Consider the following 21,527-nt stretch of genomic DNA (forward strand, 5'->3'; position numbering starts at 1 on the left):
AGGTAAATGCTTAGAAATGGATATCTTACATGGAGTAGCTTTTATTATTATCAAACTTTAAAGCAGCATTGGTAGTAAAACTGCTGGATTCCATAAGACAAGTCGTATTTTATCAAATATTTTGTCGTACTCACTAACCCATGTTGTAAGTAGGTATTTTTTCATCTCTTACAGTAAATGAATTTTTATCCTGCCAAATATTTTGGTAACAAAACTGTGAGTGTAGTGGAAACTCAAAAAGACACATGATCTAGGCAATATAAATTGTAAAAAAAAGTTGGTTAATATAGACTCAAGCATTAAAAAAACTTGAAACACAAAGGAGTCTGGCTTTTATCTAGTACAGTTTGTGTTGCAGGTGATATATGGCAATATATAAACTAAAATTTTTCTGAACCAAGCACAATACAAGTTTGAGCAGGAAATGATAACAAATGACAACTTTATGTTGCAATAAAAAGTTAGCATGCTTGTTCTTTCACTACCTCGCCAAATTTTCATTTCTTATTTTGCTTCGCGATTTACATACAAAGCCTGCAACTTTTAACAATTATTTCTTTTTTGTTTGCAACTGCATTTTAAATACATGGCTCAAAGTTAAATTTTATTCTACTACAACAATGCAACATGACAAACTTCACATAGTATCTGCATCTAGCAAGACATCAATGTCACGTAGAGCGCAATCGAAGTCTCAAACAGCTATTACAAACTGAGCGTAGTGGTACCAACTCTCACGTTATATTTACTTTTTGACGAATAAGAAACAATTTTACACTAACATGCGTAGTTGAGACTGTGATGCTGTAAAAAATATAGGTATATGCAGATTTAGACAGGTTAAAAACCGTAAAAGTGTGTTTTCGCAGCACCGTGGGCAAATTTGAAGTATGTCATACATTACTATTAAACGTATGTTCACGGCTTTTCATTTGAAATGATAAGCAATTTGCTTTGTTACGCAGAAGCGATTGGAAAAACTTTCATGCAAAACAATAATTAATACAATGTTTTGTGCCTACTTGCGTTTATCGATAATTTGCAAAGTGTCACGCACTCGATTAACGGTTATGTTGCGTTTCTTTACATCTACGAAACAAAATAAATCTTAACCGGAACTCTAAGGAAAATATTTTAGTCACTATGGCCCGCAAACGAGTGTTGGTGTCGCGCAAACGAGTGTTGGTGTCGTACTCACCATTCGGGGAGCTTAGATGCAATTCGATTGTTTCCCTCTAACCTTCATCCGACCTTAACCATTACGGCGAAATGAATGCTTAATTTGAGACGATGTATTTTTAATACAAATATTACAGGTAGGTTTCTTAACGACAAAATGAAATAAAAATGGTTTTGAAGTTTACGTCAATTTGTAAGGTTGTGAAAGAAGAAACCCTGTTTGAGAAGCACTTCGATAATATAGACACCTTCTGAAAAGATTTAGGGGCGCCTCTAGGTCTAGGTCTAGGTGTTTTAAGAACCTGTAAATCCCGAAATCGGGCAAAAGAAGGCCGTTGAGAACTTTATTTAAAAATAGTCAATAAAACATAAAATTATGGTAAGCCGCGCAAGTTGCGCGATGTTCTAGGTAAAAAACTATTCATATAAAACCCGGTGTTTGCACATACAGCTGAAGGAGCACCCCCCGTAACCAATCTTGTTTCATGACTGTGAAGAACATTTTGTATTTGGTTAAAACTTTCGATAAGAGATTCATGGCAGTCGTCAGATAAAATCTTTAGCATGAGAGACATTCTTGCATGTTTGCGTCTTAGTTCTAAAAGTTCTAGATCTATAAAAATTCTTGCCTCTGTAACACTCTGCCTCTAAGTTCATCTTGAATAAGAACATCGAAAAATGACATGAAATTTATAGGAATTAATTTTGAACAGGCAGAAAAAAATAACAAGAATAGAAAGGAATGGTGCAATAGGATAGGCATAACTACCTGAGCTGGAGAGACAGCACAAGTGATCAAATCACGACAAAGCAGATGATGATAATTTTCCTACTTCCTACTAGAAGCGACAATTGACATCTCAATATTGTGTTGTCTGCTAGCACTGCTGCTGCTGGATTTTGCAACGTTGTTGTAACGAAAAATAATTTACCAAATCCAGAAAATCGCTGACATCAACCACCTAGACCTGAAACAAATCAGAGTATTTGCCTTGTTATGTGTGGTTGTGGAAAAATTATGTTATGCATAACTAATCCGAATCCATGCACAACATCAGTGTTAATACTGCTTGTCATATTATTCTATTTTGACTATGTTTAGTTTGTGCGCTTTTTGCTTGCCTTGTGGGAACTAATTTGATTATTAATGGTTCGGTGCAAGTGAAGGTGTTAAGCTGTTGTGAGCAATACTGATATTTACTTGTAAAAGTTGGTTCGTTATTTTATAAGTTCAACAATTAAAATACACAACTAACAAAATTCTAAAACAATAATATTAATGACAAAACAATTAGAATAGCTAATGAAAATTATACCCTTACTCGAACGCTCGTCCATGTTTGCTTGGCTCCGGTCCATGCGGCTGCAAGTTTTGATAGTCAGATGAGAGTCATGACAGTCCTTATATGTAGAGGCTCGGTAGTTGAGAGAGTGGTGCAGAAGAGGCTCAGATGATGAAGGAGAATGAGGCTCCATAGGCAGGGGAGAGAGGGAGACTCCTCAGCAGGCAGATGGGAAAGCGTCTAAGGAGGCCCTCGGGAAGAGAGAGAGAGCTCAAGCTAGAGCTGATGAGTCATTGGAACTGTTCTTTTATAGATGTCTGACATGTGGGATGGCTAGCCTGTGGGTGTAGGTTGAGTGTTAAGGTTCAATGCTTTATGTCAGGCGTGTGAATATATATTGTTTGCGTAAGTCTTAGCTGGTGCATGTGATGTTGACACGTAAAGTGGAGCTCGTGACTTACTCCTGGTATCTAGGTCATGTTTGCCAGGAGTGGCAGATCTGTATGTGATTCATATGACTCGTCTCTAATGTTTCTCTGGTCGCTTTTTGATGATGGTGGTTGGTAGGTTTAATTGCTTCGACTTCCCTTTGGCATATTTTCCATTTGGTGTTGATGCAATTTCTATGATTGATTTCTTCCAAATTTGAAGTTTCTAATTTGCTTTTGATAGTTTCTAATTATTGAATCTTTTTAATGTCATCATCTTTGGGCATCTTGCTGCTCATAGGTATTATATCCTTATCCTTTGGTCTGGCTGCATTCCCTATTGGTATGCTGTTTTCGCAGTATCTCTATACAACAGCCTTCAACTCAGATCCAACAAGTGCTCTCGTATGGTCACTCACTGGAGTTTTTTCTGACTAACATATTCAAGATAATAATGAGAAGCTGAAACCTACGCAAATTCTTCGTGTTATTTATCAGTGTATTGTTACTACACTTCCATAGTTATGAATTTTACGAGACTTGGTAAGATTTAGTTAAAAAATAGCAAGGCTGACAGCTACTCTAGTAGGCTAGAGTGATTGTCCTCTTAATTCAATTGCTTATTTGGAATAACCAACACCCTTCGTGCTAAATCATGGCAGCTTAGTATTCATGAGTCTTAACTGTCACTTGGATGTATATAGTCGTCGCTATCAAAGATTTTTGCTAGCTATATGCCAAGCCTTTGTTTTGTTTGTGCAGCTATTTATATATTTTTGGCATTAAACTTTATTGGACAGATGGCTTTCTGGCTCTCTTCCCTATGTTGCTTGCTGATGCAGACTAATGATTAACTGATATGAAGCAATTATAAACAAGTCATTTAGCGTATGAAAGAAATAAGAAAATAAGAAAATATAGGTTAAGATAGCAAAACATGAAAAACCAAAAAGAGCAAGTGTGTAAGTAAGCATTGTTCTGTCTATAAAATAATTTTATGTGGGTGACATAATAAATATTCCTATCATACTACTCTAAAAGGCTATTGTTGCAAACATTTTGTTTTAGCTCAATAGCGCAGAACAAAAAAGTCATCTATCATTTAATAGGGTAACAGAATGCAGTACATACTAATCCAACTTCTAGATTAGAGCCCAATAGTGAAATGCGTATTAGTAATGAACTGCTTGAGACTTACTGGAAAACACAATATTGATCATTTTATGTCATGATTTTCTGACATAGCTGTAACAGTTTGTTGCAACTTTATATCATCTTTATGATTTCAGAAATTGGCAATTGTGCTTAAAGCACATAAATTACATAATTTTTGTATTGTATATTTCAATACATCAGAGTCTTGGCTTTCGAATGAGCTATTGTTTGCCATGGTGAGACAGACATTGGTTGGTGTTTATAGGATATCCCCAGAGCTCTACCGCGAAAAAGTTTACTGGCATAGTCTTGAAAATTGTGACGTCACAATTCTCATATTCGTTGTTGTGTGCTCTTACCGCTTATTTATCAACTATGAAAGTGACGATAATGACGCTAGTGGCAGGCGAAGGTAGGACAACTCCAGAGAACAAATGAAGATGACAAAGGAATCGGTGTCATTACTTTTCCATGTACATATTATTTCTATGATAAGTACCTCAGACTCCAAGAACCATACTATATTTTCCCGATGATATTATGCACTAGAACTTTATTTTTAATGCGATGTTAAGGGTGACGACTGAGACTAATTAATTTCAAGCATTGCGTGATCTCGCGAAAGTGCGATTGACATTTAGTCCTAGGGCCACGCAACAGCAGGTCATAATTGAATCGATGTGATTTCATTACCTTTATCAACGACAGTACATTTATTGAAGTATAATTAATTAATCCAGAACATGTGTTTGTATTGGTCGGCGTTAGCATTGTTGATTATCTAGAATTTTAGTTTATTATTAGCGCTCTCCGGGTTTAACAGCACCGAATGTCACAGAAAAACGCAGCCTCAATGGCAGCGAAAGGAATCGACGACCTAAGGCTAAATGAGAATTATGATGCCACATTTTGAGTACCTGAACCAAGTGTTTTTTTTTGCAGGACGTACTTTTGACACCCCGTTTTTCATAGTTCTATTATTATTTGTGTATTGAATATAGGCTCATTCGAAAGCCAAAACTCTGATGTATTGAAATATATAATAAAAAAATTATGTAATTTATGTGATTTAGGCCACAAAATGCTTTAATTTCTATCATGGCTGTATCAGGTTTTGTTTGTTTGTAATCAACCTTTATTAATCTTTTATCTGCTGCACCAATGACAGATACTACAACATCTTGTTACAAAAGTCAGCAACTCAATGTTTTATCTACAAAGCATTTTGGATTTGTCTGCACCATAAAGTAAGGTAGTAAATTACAATGCAACTGCTTTTGAACTGCAATTATTTGATGCAAAGTGCATCATCACCTTCTATGGTAAAAGGAGTTGATGCCTAGTCATATACCATATTTCACTTTTCATGTTCACATAGCCGCAGCCACAAAAATTACAAGCAGGAAAAGATATTGTTTCGTGACAATAGCATTTATTTTTTGTAGCTTGCCAAAAGTCTGACAAATAAAGCTTACCATAAGCTTTTTACACAGCTAAAAATAAATGTTCAGATTACAAAGTTATTCTAAAAAAAGCAGTTGCAAGGATTCAAATGACTAACTCCTTTGAACATTTAGCTGTGTGATTTGACATTGTTTTTTATATGATTGTTATGTATGCTTTTTATATGACATAGCACATATAACATGATGGCAATGATTTGATAGTGCTAGTAGGGGAGTGTACTCCTATAATTTGAATAAAAATCGCACCAAAACATTAGGCCTGTCAACTTGAAAGGTTTAAAACAAAACACTATAGACTAGTCGTAATCGTCTTGTAGGTTTACTAATATAATAGAATCATGATGTTTTTCTTTTATTTCAAGCAGATGGGCGGCAACGCTTTCAATCATAGGCATATCTATTACCATTTGTAAGCAAGCTCTGGAAATAAGATTAGGTGCGCTGTCTTTGTTGGTGCCGAGAAATTTTATCTGAAGTTTGCAATGTTACATTTGCTGTCAAAAGTCTGGTAGCACACCGAAGTGCAAGGTGTGGGCTAACAATAGATTACTTGCCATTCTGTCTCCACCTATTCTACTTTTACTGTATATGTTATCATTTGTACTATGTCACATTCTGATTTGAGACCAAACCTGCATTTATTTTGACAGCAAAACAATCAGGGCACAATTTAAATCAAACGATTTAAATCAGGCGATTTTTATTCGATTTAAATCACGCGAAAAAAATCATGATTTTTTTCAAGAAAATAGTCTACCACTAGTGTAGTAGATTTAGTCTAGCAAAAAACAACCTGTTGTGTACTGCTTTTAACTGGATAGTATAAACTCATTGACCAAACATTCATTTACTTAAGAATTTAATTAAATAGGAACCTACAGGGAGTGAGAGTTTACAGAGGCTTGCAGTCTTGAACTGCATGCTGCAGCGCTAATCCCTGGTATAATACAATAGGTACAATAAGTACATTGTTTGTCTCATCACTGAGTCCCTCACTCACATAATCACATTATGGTATTATTAAGTCTGCGAACTCCTCATAATAATGTATACTGTGTGAAATCTATCGGCTCAATTAGTCTAGTCTGCGTTTTACAGTATAGGTTTGAAGACGGTCTGGTGGGCTCCGTTTCAACAGTTACCTGGTGGAAGTCGGCGAACGGTATTGAAAGCAAGGACAAGGAAGCTATATTACGAGTACTCATTAGTATATGCAGCAGCGCTAATGTAGAACGTGTTTTTTCCTCTTTTGGGCTAGTGCACAGCAAGCTACGTAATCGATTGGGTACAGTAAAGGCTGGTAAACTTGTATTTCTCTTTAAACTCCTCAATTAAATTGCGAAGCCGATGCATTATCACCGACACTGATTTTCGCTATAGATTATCAATTATTGTCAATTATCAATTACAGTGCAACCTCGGTTCTCAAACACAATCCGTTCCAGAAGGTTGGTCGAAAACCGAGTTGTTCGAGATCCGAAACAGGTTTTCCCATTAGAATTAATATATATAAGTCTTAATCCGTTCCAACACCTTGAATGTTTACCTTTTTAGTATTTTATATATTATTTTATGCATGAAATTGCACATTAAAATGCTGACCAACACATAAAAAGCAATGTATATCTCAGAAAATGTTAAGCAAAATGGCAAAGACACAAATAACATAAATGTAACCCAGGCTAATCGTACGTTAGCGTTGTCGTAATCTTCCATACGAAAGATTACGCTAACATGAACGTGTAAAAATAAAAAAAAGGATAAAGAAAAGAATTATGAATAGGATTTTTTACTCGGCTACAGGATGTTCTTTTCTCTTAAAATATCTATCCAATGACACTTGCTTCTGCCTTCTTTTTAGCACTTTTCGGAAGTGGTTCATGATAGCGTCGTTAAAGTCATTGATGACTCTGGTGGCTGCAGCTTTATCGGGGTGGTGGAGTTCGACGAGATTCTGTAACTCAGCCCATTTGCTACACATTTGTTTAATCTCGGACAATGCGACAACCGTTGGTCACGGAGAGAGCGATCTACATCCATACGCCGCTCAGCATCCCACCCTCATGTACGCACTCACGCGTCGTACCGGCGTTCGAACTCCGATTTTTGTTCGAACTACGAAGCAAGAATTTCTTGAATTTTTTGTTCGGACTGCGATTTGTTCGAACTGCGAGTCGTTCGAAAACCAAGGTTCCACTGTATCAGTTTCTTATCGCAGAATAAAATGTAATTCTTTACATAAATTGGTATTAGCATTCTCGTTGCAAGATACTAAAACAGTTATTGGTACAAAAATTCATAAAAATCAATTTACATCATAAAAATCAATTTAAATCACAAAAAATCCAATTTTTTGATTTTTTTGCAAAAAATCCATCATTGATTTTTTCCAACCCTGAAAACAATGCTGGTCACGTTTTAGCAAGTAATAGGTGAAATCCTTAAAGCTACTCAAGCATTAGGACAGTTACAAATATTGAGTTAGATTTCTGTGCGCCATACAGCATCACTTCCTAGTTACTTAATGCCATTCACCATTTGACAAAAAGACATGGCAAGTGAAATATATTTTTATGTGTGGTTGCATTACAAAATTTTTTTGCAATTTTCCCATTCCCTGGAATGAAAAAAGTAAAGGTAATAATTCAGAATCACCCAACATGCTAGTTGTCTAAGCAGTTACTAAAATCTCCTTACCCTGGATAAAATTGACCCTAAGAAATTAATTAACAACCTGCAAGCAAGCGAAAATATTGACACAGAGCATGTTGTAAAAGTTTTTGGGTATAACTGATGGTTGCTCTTAGGTAGACAATTCAAAAACCTCAAATATAAATCTATTTTGTGGCAGCCAAGAAGGTGGAATTCTACTGCCAATGGCTAATGCAGAGGAGCATTGCGCTAAGGTGGAACTAGAAGATGGTCGACAACTGTACTTTTCGATCAAGCAAAAAACTGAACTGTCTAATCTTGGCTGGAGCATCATACTGACTGATGGAGACAAAGTGTGGGATACTGTTGGTAAGTTATCTAAGAAGATTTCTGATAACCTTAGATTATTAATGTAATGCATAATTAGTTAGACTTCCTCTTGTTTATTTCTCGTGAGGACTAAATCTCTTTGCACTAGAGGCCAGGTGTCTACACAAGCATCTATAGTACCTAGGTTGATAATAATAAAGATGGAGACCTTTTATTATCATTAAAGGGTGTCATCAGCCAACTTGTATTTCCATCGCAATGTAGTAAGTTGGATATGTCAACTGACTCATCATAAGCATGCTTGTCGTTAGCTGTTATGTTATTAATTCTTATTGGCTAAGCCGCCATTCCAATCCCAATATTTGAGTTTTGTTACTGCATCGCTGAAAACAAAAGTTGGTAAATTGAAAGGTATTCATTTTATCCTTTGGATAGTTAATAAACTTTAACATATATTCCTGATAGCGAGTCTATTGTTTTATCGGATTGGTTGTTGAGCACCCTTGCAGCCATGTTGTAAGTGTACTTCTTGATAAATTATAGAGGTGCGGCTAAGCCCATCACATCTCTCCCTAAATTGCATGCGATGCAACCATATAGACATATGAAATCATATAACCATATGAAACCATATAACCATATGAAACCATATAACCATATGAAACCATATAACCATATGAAACCATATAACCATATGAAACCATATCGCTATATGAAACAAAATGCATGTAGCTGTATGAAACCATAGAGCCATATAGACCTAGATAAACTGACATTCAGTGCACTCAAGTCTTTAGATCACACATATTTTCACTGAGAAATTTGGTATATTTAGCTTTTCTCAACTGTCAGGGTATGGTGCAGTTTGTTGTTTGTTTCCTCAACGTTTAATTTAAGATTTGAAAGAATCTCGCTTTGTACTCCAAATAAGTTGTCATTAGGCTGTACAGTTTCTTCATTGAATGTTTATCGATATGGAGATGTGTGCGATTTTTGTTAGCAGATACTTGTCTGAGAGCCATTGGTATTCTGTCTGTGCATTTGACAGTGGGTGAAAATGACCTCAAGGACATGGCGGTTGGATCTTCATACACACCTGAGCAGTTCATTCAATTGTTTGAGACAGCGTTCAAGTTGAAGGAGCCAGATGAGGACACAACTCTGCGCTACACACTGAAAGCACTGTCCGCTGGAAAAGACTGTTTCTTTTGGAGCATCTATTTGCCCAAGGATGATAAAATTGTGAGTCACCTGACTGTCTCTCTGTCATCTTTAATAATAGGTAGAAAATTTGTTCAGAATGTTCATTATTGGGTCATTAGTTCATAGTTGTTTCACGATCACCGTAAAACCTGTATTTGAACGACACCTTTATTTGAATGGGACCTCTATTTCACAACCCCTTCACAGTATGGGAGAAAGGTTGGCAAACAGAGCGCCACCCTTTAATTGAACGCTACTCCTATATGAAAGGCACTTTTATTTGACATTCTTGATCTTTACAAACCCATAATAGTAAGTGATCAGTAGAAGTGTCCACAAAAACCATACTAATAATGACTCCATGACATCAATAACGATTAATTTATTCGTTGTTTCTGCTCATATCAAAGTCCGTTTTCCAACTACAAGAGTCTTTACAGTTTTTTGTTAAAACTCTGAATGCAGCACCTTAGAAATAATTGTTAACTGTTTTAGGCTAATAGCACATGGAGTTCCTTGTTTAATGCGGTCTTGATACTTCAATGTATGTGACACAAGTTTTGCGTGTCTATGATGAAATCTGTGCTACTACATATTTTAAAGCTAAAATTTTGAGGCTCTTTTAATTACACACGGTTTCTTTTTATTTGCGTGAGAAGTGTAAATTGCATCGTGTAAAAGTTTTGCTCTGCTAAAAAATTATTTAGATGCTAATATCGACTAGCACAGCTGTGCAGAAGAGGAGTTACAGGTCAGAAGACATTGTGTAAGTTATTGAACAGTCAGAAGAATGTGAAATGATTTCAAACGAAGGCAACGATCAGAACGCAACTGGCTGAGCAAACGATGCTAATATTTTTGTTTTAAAAATATTAATTTTTGTTTCTGAATCTGTTATAAATATGGTTTATTTATGTCACTTGTTCTTGAATATGTATTTGTAGCATATGATAGCTTATTAGTACATGTATATAACTTATAAGCTTGCAGGTTAATAGCATATTATTTGATAGTATCATTGCGGTTATATATATATAAACTCGGTTTCAATGGATCGACACCCATGACTCTTCTATTGCACATAGAAGTCTAGTTTTGGCTGCAACCTGTAGCAAGCATATCAATGAGTGCAATAAGCTTTTATGCAACATTGTTAAATATAGTTATAACTAGCTATGCTACCCGTCATTGCCCGGGTTTTAAAAATCAGCTTATAAACAATGAGAGGTAATGAGAGTGGCCTGTCTCTTGCTATTAGCCTGGCACATTGCTAATGGATAATTCGAGTAAGCCTACTAATAAGAGCTACCCCTCTCCGTAACGTTATGCCATGACTTTGCGTCGTTACCGAAAGCAGTAGCCCATTTGCTCCCATATAGCGACATATATCGTCTAGCAAATCTATCAAGCTCATGCGGCATACTTAGCAAGGCGTCGGACTTGCAAACGAGAGGTTCTGAGATCAAGTCTTCTGCTTTACAGACTCTATGTTCCAATATTTTAATAGCTATAGCTGGACATATACAACGACATTAAACTTTGAGAAATATATATATAGAAATGAACATGTGCCTTCAAGTTTAGGATGAAATAAAAAACTTGAATGGTTCAACAAATTGCAACGCAGGTTATAAGCTCATTGTAGGTTAATTGCAAGCAATAGATATCAACTGGTAGAGACAAGTATCAGCTTTCTTGTGTATATTTATTTAGAGATCTACGACAACTTGGGGGTAAGTTAGCAAATTTCTTACATCCAAAAGGGTTAATGTCCCTCTGCCTGAAGGAGAGTGCAAAATATATGTAACACTCATTTTGCCCATGAAAGTTACATATCTTCCGAAAATTCTGACGAAGTGTTTAAAAAATACAACACCACCCTTTATTTGAACGTCACCTCTATTAAAACGCCACTATAGGAAAGTTTTGAAAATAGATCGCCATGACATTCAAATAAAGGTTTTACAGTAGATTCAACCTGTAAGTAAGATGATATCTGTTATTATATACACCACAGGACTTATGCGGAAGTCATCTTGATGCATTATTTCCAGGATCTGTTTGAATATATTTTATATACCCAAGCAAATATTACACGTATATACTATATATCTTATAGCCGTATGCAGTATGGTAATATCCTATACAAGCCCCTTATTCTTATTGTTCTGACAGGACACTCGTGTTGCTATGCAGTTTATGGGTCAGCCAAGTTTATGTGTTCAGCTAATCTCTAGAGCCATGTATATTTTGCATATACATGTAAATCACATATTGACTTTTTTGGTCGTTTTGTAGTTTAGGTTGGGCAGTTTAAACATATCTCCTCTCACTGAAATGGAGCGAGTTCCAGTTTACTGTCGAATGTTCAATTCTCTCCTCTCCGTAAGTGATATGTTCAGGAAGCAAGCAGAGTTGAGCAGAGCTGAAAGTGCGGAACAGCGAGCTGTCACTAAATCAGCTCTGCAGGTAATATTATTGATTTGCTTCTGTTGCTCTGACGATATGCATAACTGTTGTTTTAATGATTTTCAAATTTTGATTACAAGAAGGCCATTTATCATTGATATGATATTAACCTAAGGAAGGAACAAATAGCTCCAACAACGCCAGTTTGTCACGCGCCACTCAATGACGTTAGACCCAACCACTGTTGTGTTTTGTTTTAGAAGCTAGATAAATTTACAGTCGTACAGGAGACTGCAGAAAAAGTACTCTACACAAATGTAAGCATTGCTCTTGCCATGTTGGTTTCCGGCTGTTTTCCTTTAGTACTATAGCTGTGGGTACTAGCTGATGTTATACAGTGTATCTGATAGTTTATAGCTGTGGGTACTAGCTGTTGTTATACAGTGTATCTGATAGTTTGTAGCTGTGAGTACTAGCTAATGATATACAGTGTATCTGATAGTTTGTAGCTGTGAGTACTAGCTAATGTTATACAGTGTATCTGATAGTCTGTAGCTGTGAGTACTAGCTAATTTTATACAGCGTATCTGATAGTTTGTAGCTGTGAGTACTAGCTAATGTTATACAGTGTATCTGATAGTTTGTAGCTGTCCTGAATGAAAAAAAGAGAAAGATCAGAGAATTGCAAGATCAATGTAAGTACTCAGAGGGCCCAATATACAATCATAGATATTTTTGTACATTTGAAGGTGTGTAGCTGCATGTAAAGGGGCACCACAGGCTTCTGAGACTTAAATGAAGCTAGCCGTACAAATCAATAACAAAAATTGTGTCAGCTCATCCATTTCTAGCATGCTGGGCTTTCTACTAAAGTTAATTTTAAAGCCCGAGCTCGTCGCTCAGTGTGATCGTATGGCAAGGCTGCTACACAAAGGGAAGGTTATTTTGAAAATGGTTGTTCTTAGCAGAAGATGGAAGCTAAGATGTGGTTTCAATATCAGTCGAGAGAACCCGTCCATAATCTAACATAGGTGTGCACATCTTCATCGGTACAATACATTTTTGGTATGGGTTTGTCTGCGACTCTTTGAGAAAGTTGAACAGTTGTTGCCTTCTACTTTGATCGCCGGCATCCACTGGCTGCGCTCGAAGCCTAGGTTCCATTTCATTGTGATAGTCTGCCATTAAAATGCTAGCCTGTGAGCTCCTTGCTTTTAACATTTTTTATAATGTACCATAGTTTTTATTCTGATCGCTTCAATATTCCGATGATGTACAATACGTTGCAAGGTTACTCTGTATGGTTACAGGCGATGCACTGAAGGAGTCTTTAAGTCAAAATCTTGATGCAGCGGAGAAGTCCACCCCAGAGACAGGCCCTAGTAAAACTAGCAAAAGAGGTCGGGGTAGTAAGGCACGAGGCGCTCAAGCTAAGAAGGTGTCTGCGTGCACAGCCCCAAAGAAAAGTAGAAATGATGGAAATGTAAGAGGGGACATTGAATTTGAAGACAGCGCTGGTGTAGATGATCAACCATCAGCAGATATTACTCCTGGACCCCAGCACGGCAGACGAGCCATTGAGTAAGCTTTCTATTTGTTAGATTATAGTAATAGTCAATATGTATCAGTGCATAGCCTGTCTTGACAAACTGTTGTTTTTGCGGAGTTGTCCCCCGTTAAGCAGGCGAGCAACACAACAGCTTGTCACAAGACATACTGCACCTGATGCATCAGCTGCACTTATAGGGAGTTGTTCTCTTCCATCTATGCGGCTTGGTTGCGATGTTATGTCGGTCGCTCCATTGGTAATCATAACGGATTTCGCACAAAAATGTATGTAGAAAAAAATAAGATTACAACGTTTAACCAGCGACCAGTCTCTGCGGTAAACTTTAGGAGAACTTAGGCAACAACAGCGACTAAACATGTCGTTATTTGTGCGCTCAGTCAGTTTTATTTGTATTTTTGTATCAGTCAGTTTTATTTGTTCTTATGGATTTTATTTTAAATTTATTTTATTCTTACGTAAGTTATAGTAAAGTTTACAACAGAGACTGGTCTTTGGTTGAAGGTTGACTTGCAACAAAATTCACATTACAGTTATTTGGTATCAAAAGATTCACCATGTCTTACTCTGTTGTGTTGTAAGTGCCAAATATGTGGAAATGTGATTACAAGCTCTTAAAAGCTCAAAAACGAAAAGCGGCCGTAGATTGGAATCTCATTATTTCGATGACGTAGCCACGAAATTTGGTTATCATCTTGTCACGTATGTTCTCACGTGAATTGAAAGGCCAATACAAAGCTCAATATAAAACTTATCGTAGTACTAGTTTATGACAAACACTTCGGGTTTTACCGAAGACCCCGTATCAAATATAGATGCTCGCTACTTTACAGTTTTGTTTCGGCATTATTCAATCGTCAAGTCGTTCTCTGATCATGTGACCCAATACTTCGCAAATAATTTTTGCTGCACTTTTCGATTATCATAGGTGACCAACAGGCTCGTCATGATTATCAGACAATGATATGTACTCCTTCGAGGTAAAGTTAAAAAGTTTAACGAATTTTTACGGTAAGTTACAAGATATCAGTGCTAAAAGTGACAGCCTTACAATGACGATAAAACAGACGCGTAAGAACAATAGACATAGTTTTATTGAATGCGTGAAGTATATTTGTGAAAATATTTCGGCGAATAAGGTTGCAAGAAAGTGTTAACAGAAACCATCTCTCACAACTACATCACATTTGAGCCGTTTTGGAAAGGGAGTCCAAACTACGGCGGTCTCGTGTGGCTGCGATTTTCTGTTTGTTTTTGAGCTTTTAAGAGCTTGTAATCACCTTTCCACATATTTTGCACCTACAACACAACAGAGTAAGACATAGTGAATCTTTTCATATCAAATAACGGTAATGTGAATTTTGTTGCTAGTCAACCTTTAAATGTTGTAGTCTTATTTTTTCTACATAAATTTTTGCACGAAATCCGTTATGATTACCAATGGAGCGACCGTCATAACATCGCAACCATGCCGCATAGATGGAAGAGAACAACTCCCTATAAGTGCAGCTGATGTATCAGGTGCAGTATGTCTTGTGACAAGCTGTTGTGTTGCTCGCCCACTCGACGGGGGGACAACTCCACAAAAACAACAGTTTGTCAAGACAGGCGAATCAGTGCAGTGTTTCCTACTGTCCATTGCTTTTTTTTATTGTACGGTTTGGTTACTCCAGCCTTGCACACACTCCATATGTAATGTTATAAGAAGTCTGATAGGTTGTTGCTCGAAGCCTATCCAGTGCTATATGACTGTTCTAATATCACAGCAAATCTCTAATGCTTTTGCTCTGAGGATATTTGCTCTAATGCTTTTGCTCCTTTGCTTTGCAGCTGGGAATATTTAGAATATTAGAGTAATTTCTCACTTATAGAGGTTAATGGGGACCGTGTCCTCCGCAATACGTAAAAATCTGCGAAATAGAAACTAATTTTTAAAGTGTATGTATGAGCCAGAATTTTAACATCAGAACACTTGAACTGCTTTTTAACTTATTGTATTTATTTTGCTATATTATAATAAGTAAATTGAAGTTATCTTGATTGACTTGGTTTATATTTCAACTTCAGTCCCAGTAGTTTGAGCCAGAGAATGCATATATGTGGTATGTGTGTAGTATGGACTTCATTTGGTCTGTGTAGTTCTAATTATTTATTCCATGCCAACATAATACTTGAATAGCTCTGCATATAAGTATATAGTATAAGTACCCTAATGGAATCATTTATTCCATGCCAACATACTACTTGAATAGCTCTGCATATAAGTACCCTAATGGAATTATTTATTCCATGCCAACATAATACTTGAATAGCTCTGCATATAAGTACCCTAATGGAATCATTTATTCCATGCCAACATAATACTTGAATAGCTCTGCATATAAGTACCCTAATGGAATCATTTATTCCACGCCAACATAATAAGATTTGCTACAGAACATTCCCATGAAGGTAATTGCTTTTGATCTTCACCAACGCCATCTAAATCAGAAAATAAATTGCATATCTGGAAAGAAATGCTTTAATACTTCGTGTTTTATATAAATTTATACATCCACTGATGGCAGCTTCATGTAACAAATCTGTGCACCTCTAATACTATAAAAAAACTGTCTTTAAACTGAAAGGATTTACTGTAATTATGGAACTACAGATGTACCAACCAAGGCGCTTGCAACTATAGTGATTAGACGGTACAACAGAAGGCTTTGTTTACATCCTAGTGTCTGTATGCAAAATAGTTGCGAGGATTTACACCTGTCGATTCACTAATCATAGATAATTTGCCTTACAGAAGTTCAGATGAAGACACAGACATCGATGATACAACAGAGAAAGACAGTGGAGCTATGGTAGGCCTAACTATATAAGTTTACCACGTATTAAACTAGTGTTTATTGTCTATATTATGTTTATTTATGTTTATATTAAAGCAGTGTTTTAGACAGACCTCACTGGTAGCAAACATCCAGTCTACAGTAGAGTTATGATATTCAATAGCCAACACCCAGTCTATGGTAGAGTTATGATATTCAATAGCCAACACCCAGTCTATGGTAGAGTTATGACATTCAATAACTGAGTCTGTAGAATTCATGTCTAGTTGAATCAGACTTGCCGAGTCTACTCATTCAGGTGGACCTTCCATATTCCTTATTCCATCTCCTTTTTGAATCTCCATCTTCAATTTTCCATTGTTTTCTTTTACATCAATTAGAAACATACACGGCTATATGAGCATATCAATAGTTTTGTGTTTGACATAGACATGAGATTAAATCGATATGTAATATTAACATGTCTGTTACGTGACTGAACAGTCCTTTTACTCTGTTTTTCATTTCCTTTACCAATTTTCACCAAAATTATTTATATCTTATTTATTTATGAGCACCTAAAAACTGCATAGCTCAATCCATAAAATGTAGTCATTATTTTATATGAAAAGTAAAAACTGCATAGCTCAATCCATAAAATGTAGTCTTTATTTTATATGAAAAGTAAAAACTGCATAGCTCAATCCATAAAATGTAGTCATTATTTTATATGAAAAGTAAAAACTGCATAGCTCAATCCATAAAATGTAGTCATTATTTTATATGAAAAGTAAAAACTGCATAGCTCAATCCATAAAATGTAGTCATTATTTTATATGAAAAGTAAAAACTGCATAGCTCAATCCATAAAATGTAGTCATTATTTTATATGAAAAGTAAAAACTGCATAGCTCAATCCATAAAATGTAGTCATTATTTTATATGAAAAGTAAAAACTGCATAGCTCAATCCATAAAATGTAGTCATTATTTTATATGAAAAGTAAAAACTGCATAGCTCAATCCATAAAATGTAGTCTTTATTTTATATGAAAAGTAAAAACTGCATAGCTCAATCCATAAAATGTAGTCATTATTTTATATGAAAAGTAAAAACTGCATAGCTCAATCCATAAAATGTAGTCATTATTTTATATGAAAAGTAAAAACTGCATAGCTCAATCCATAAAATGTAGTCATTATTTTATATGAAAAGTAAAAACTGCATAGCTCAATCCATAAAATGTAGTCATTATTTTATATGAAAAGTAAAAACTGCATAGCTCAATCCATAAAATGTAGTCATTATTTTATATGAAAAGTAAAAACTGCATAGCTCAATCCATAAAATGTAGTCATTATTTTATATGAAAAGTAAAAACTGCATAGCTCAATCCATAAAATGTAGTCTTTATTTTATATGAAAAGTAAAAACTGCATAGCTCAATCCATAAAATGTAGTCATTATTTTATATGAAAAGTAAAAACTGCATAGCTCAATCCATAAAATGTAGTCATTATTTTATATGAAAAGTAAAAACTGCATAGCTCAATCCATAAAATGTAGTCTTTATTTTATATGAAAAGTAAAAACTGCATAGCTCAATCCATAAAATGTAGTCATTATTTTATATGAAAAGTAAAAACTGCATAGCTCAATCCATAAAATGTAGTCATTATTTTATATGAAAAGTAAAAACTGCATAGCTCAATCCATAAAATGTAGTCTTTATTTTATATGAAAAGTAAAAACTGCATAGCTCAATCCATAAAATGTAGTCATTATTTTATATGAAAAGTAAAAACTGCATAGCTCAATCCATAAAATGTAGTCTTTATTTTATATGAAAAGTAAAAACTGCATAGCTCAATCCATAAAATGTAGTCATTATTTTATATGAAAAGTAAAAACTGCATAGCGCAATCCATAAAATGTAGTCATTAATTTATATGAAAAGTAAAAACTGCATAGCTCAATCCATAAAATGTAGTCTTTATTTTATATGAAAAGTAAAAACTGCATAGCTCAATCCATAAAATGTAGTCATTATTTTATATGAAAAGTAAAAACTGCATAGCGCAATCCATAAAATGTAGTCATTATTTTATATGAAAAGTAAAAACTGCAAATATCTATCAGTGCAATCATAGTTATGATCTATCAAAACACCAAAATTGTTTCTATGCTAATTGTTGGCATAGTTTAAATGCAAAGTAATACATTCATCACCATTGCATGCAGGTAATATAACTCCATTGGTTACCATTGTAATACCTATCTTTTTATGATCTACAAGAAATGGAACATATCTAAACAGGAAGGTGGTGCAACTACCACACCAGCATCTTATACTGTATTAGCATCTACCGAAGATGTTGGCTTTATAAAGCAAGCTTTTTAGAATCTCCTTATTGCTGGTTAGAAAAATGTGGCATGAATTGGTCGAGTTCAGCATGTCTCTTGCTTTACAAAGAGACACGAGCTATAAAAGGATGAGCACATAAGATGATTTAGGTGGTTTTAATGCATTTTCACCTTTTGCTTGACAGCAGAAATATGAGCAGATGTTGGTGAAGTCTGTGCTAGAATACCTGAGCAATATTACATTTTATGCTGAAAGACAAGCAATAAAACGCTGTAATTAACCAATCAGAGCTAAGTGATGGGCAACAGTACCTGGCAGCGCTTGATATGAGTGGTTAGCTGTTTGTCATTGCGGATTGGCTACAGGCCTTCATTTTTGTCTCTACCTAGTGTGCTCAGCCCTTACAACAACCTTATTACTGCAGATTCAGAGCCAGTCTGAAACAGAACCGATAGCTACATCTATCACAGTCAGCACGGCAACAGACTCTTGGGCAGCACCTGCAATGTCTGAACCCTCCTCTAGCACCTCTACACTAACAGCTAAGCCTGCTCTTGCTCATCCATCAGCTGGTGACAAACTGGATGATTTACTTGGTGGATCAGAATTGGATTCAAAAATGGAAAAAAAATCTCCCGTCAAAAGGTGAACGAATATTAGACATTTTGTTTGTCATTTAGACAGAATGCTGCCTCATATCCACAAAAGTGTGTGGAGAATTGCTAAATCATCGCTAAATCATTGCTAGTATTCCGATTATAAATCGATTCAACATCTATGCAACATTTCTAAGGTGCTCCTTTACAAGTGTATGCTTTAACATGACAGCCATATATGGAATAGGGCATTCTGTGTCTTCTAATTTTGTTTTCAAGTTTGGTTAAAAATATTATAGCACATGTCTGCTTACATAAGTGTACACTCTGTGACTTTCTGGTCTACATACATGTAACATGAGGAAGATTTGACAGTTGTCAAGGTTTCTGACAACACTGTTTCACACCGGTGAATGCGAACTGCTGTGCAATGAAATTGAATCCATTCCTATACCTACAAGCCTCCAGTTTACATTACTACGAGTAAATTGTAATACAATCATACTTTGAGATACGATTGTCTGGACATATGATTTATTTGAGATATGACATGAAAATTTCTAACAATTTTGTCCTGACATGCGAAGGAAAATTTGTGATACGAATCGCTGATCGCAGTGAGTACCGCTAGGGAGCAGTGCGTTTGCTCAGCATGTTCGGTTGTTACCGCCGTTCCATTCACACATGCTTGCTTATTCGTTGTTTTGTTTTATTTTGGATTACATACCCTTATTTTATTATCAACTATGGGTCTCAAGACTAAACGTGGTGAAAGGAAAAGGCTGAAAAAACGATATTGATGGAAGATAAGCATAAAATTATAGCGAAGCATGAGCGTGATGTTCGAATCATCAACTTGGCAAACGAATACGTCTACAATACCCGCGATCATCAAGCAGAAGGATGCCATAAAGAACTTGCAGCTTTCCAAAACTGTCACCATTATGTCGAAGCTACGAAGTAATGTGCATGATGGAATGGTTACGTTTATTATGGATCAATGACAAGGAATTGCCTGGTGACTTGGTTTCTGTAATTTATCATTATTTTATTGACATTGATCATACATCAGTGTTACTGATGTATGATCGATGTCAATTATTACTAGTTTGACTTATATATCAATGACTTTTTACTCGTTCATTTATATACCAATTGCTAAATTATATGTTATTCAACTGTATTTCGGAGTGCTTTCATATCGCTAGAACGCATTAATACATATTACATTATTTTAAATAGTAAAAATTGCTTTCAGATCCGCTTTTTTGACATACAACGATGGTGTAGAACGAATTAAATTTGTATCTCAAGGTACCTCTAGTGTCTGACATCCAAGATACTATTTGCATCAATCTACCAAGTAGTCAACCAAGTAGTCTTGAAAGTTGTGCTGCTCATGTCTAGTACAGATTTCTTGTAATCCAGGATGAGAGTGACAAGGCGGTCAGTGGCACCGCCAGCTAAAGACCCGCCTACTAAGTCTGTGCGCAAGTCTGCTGCCGGCACCAGCTCTGAAAGGCTCATAGATGATCTTCTTGGTGAGATGTGATTTAAAATCCTTTTGCGTGATGTAAAATGATGTCTGTACGTTCAAACAATCTTTGTTTGGCAGTTCTTTTATTGACACTGAATATGCACTTCACGTACTTTAGTAATTATTACCTCACTCTCTGTATTTGATGTGCGTCAACATTCCTTGAGTTTAAATTTATTTATAATTGTATTTCTATTTCTCTGCAGTTGTCAATCAAATCCTGGAGAATAGCAAGTTTAAAATTTATTTCTGCATCAATTATTAATCATCTAGTGTAATGAGCTACTTTACAAGCATATATTATGCTACGCAAGCTGTTTTCAGTAGAGTATATGATGCTATTTTATTGTCTTTAGACTCTGTAATGATTTTAAATGATGATAGTGTAGAACATTTAGCATTTTACAATTATTAATGAACTTTTTATATTTTCAATGATCGTATTTTCAACTGCGTGTATCAGACTATTCAAACCTTAGCAAACATCTGGTTTTATTTAATAAACTATTACACCAGTCCAATGCCATTCTCTTTAACACTT

At 35.5% G+C, this 21,527-nt stretch overlaps 1 protein-coding gene across 2 annotated transcripts; it reads left to right on the forward strand.

Annotated features, from left to right (window-relative positions):
• Positions 1-1,280: 1,280 nt before the first annotated feature.
• On the forward strand, positions 1,281-21,507 carry LOC137386084 (DNA repair protein XRCC4-like). Of its 2 annotated transcripts, none has more exons than XM_068072764.1 (10): positions 1,281-1,316; positions 8,363-8,532; positions 9,542-9,735; positions 11,995-12,165; positions 12,366-12,422; positions 12,746-12,800; positions 13,416-13,686; positions 16,467-16,524; positions 19,278-19,498; positions 20,878-21,507. In XM_068072764.1, the coding sequence occupies exons 2-10, from the start codon at positions 8,388-8,390 to the stop codon at positions 20,999-21,001; spliced, it is 1,296 nt and encodes a 431-aa protein (XP_067928865.1). In that variant the 5' UTR covers positions 1,281-1,316; positions 8,363-8,387; the 3' UTR covers positions 21,002-21,507. The 2 variants fall into 2 exon arrangements, with proteins under 2 accessions (XP_067928865.1, XP_067928864.1); XM_068072763.1 differs by lacking the exon at positions 1,281-1,316 and adding an exon at positions 2,777-2,808.
• The last annotated feature ends 20 nt before the right edge of the window (positions 21,508-21,527 follow it).

Source organism: Watersipora subatra, chromosome 1, assembly GCF_963576615.1.
Source record: "Watersipora subatra chromosome 1, tzWatSuba1.1, whole genome shotgun sequence".
Lineage (NCBI taxonomy): Eukaryota > Metazoa > Bryozoa > Gymnolaemata > Cheilostomatida > Watersiporidae > Watersipora > Watersipora subatra.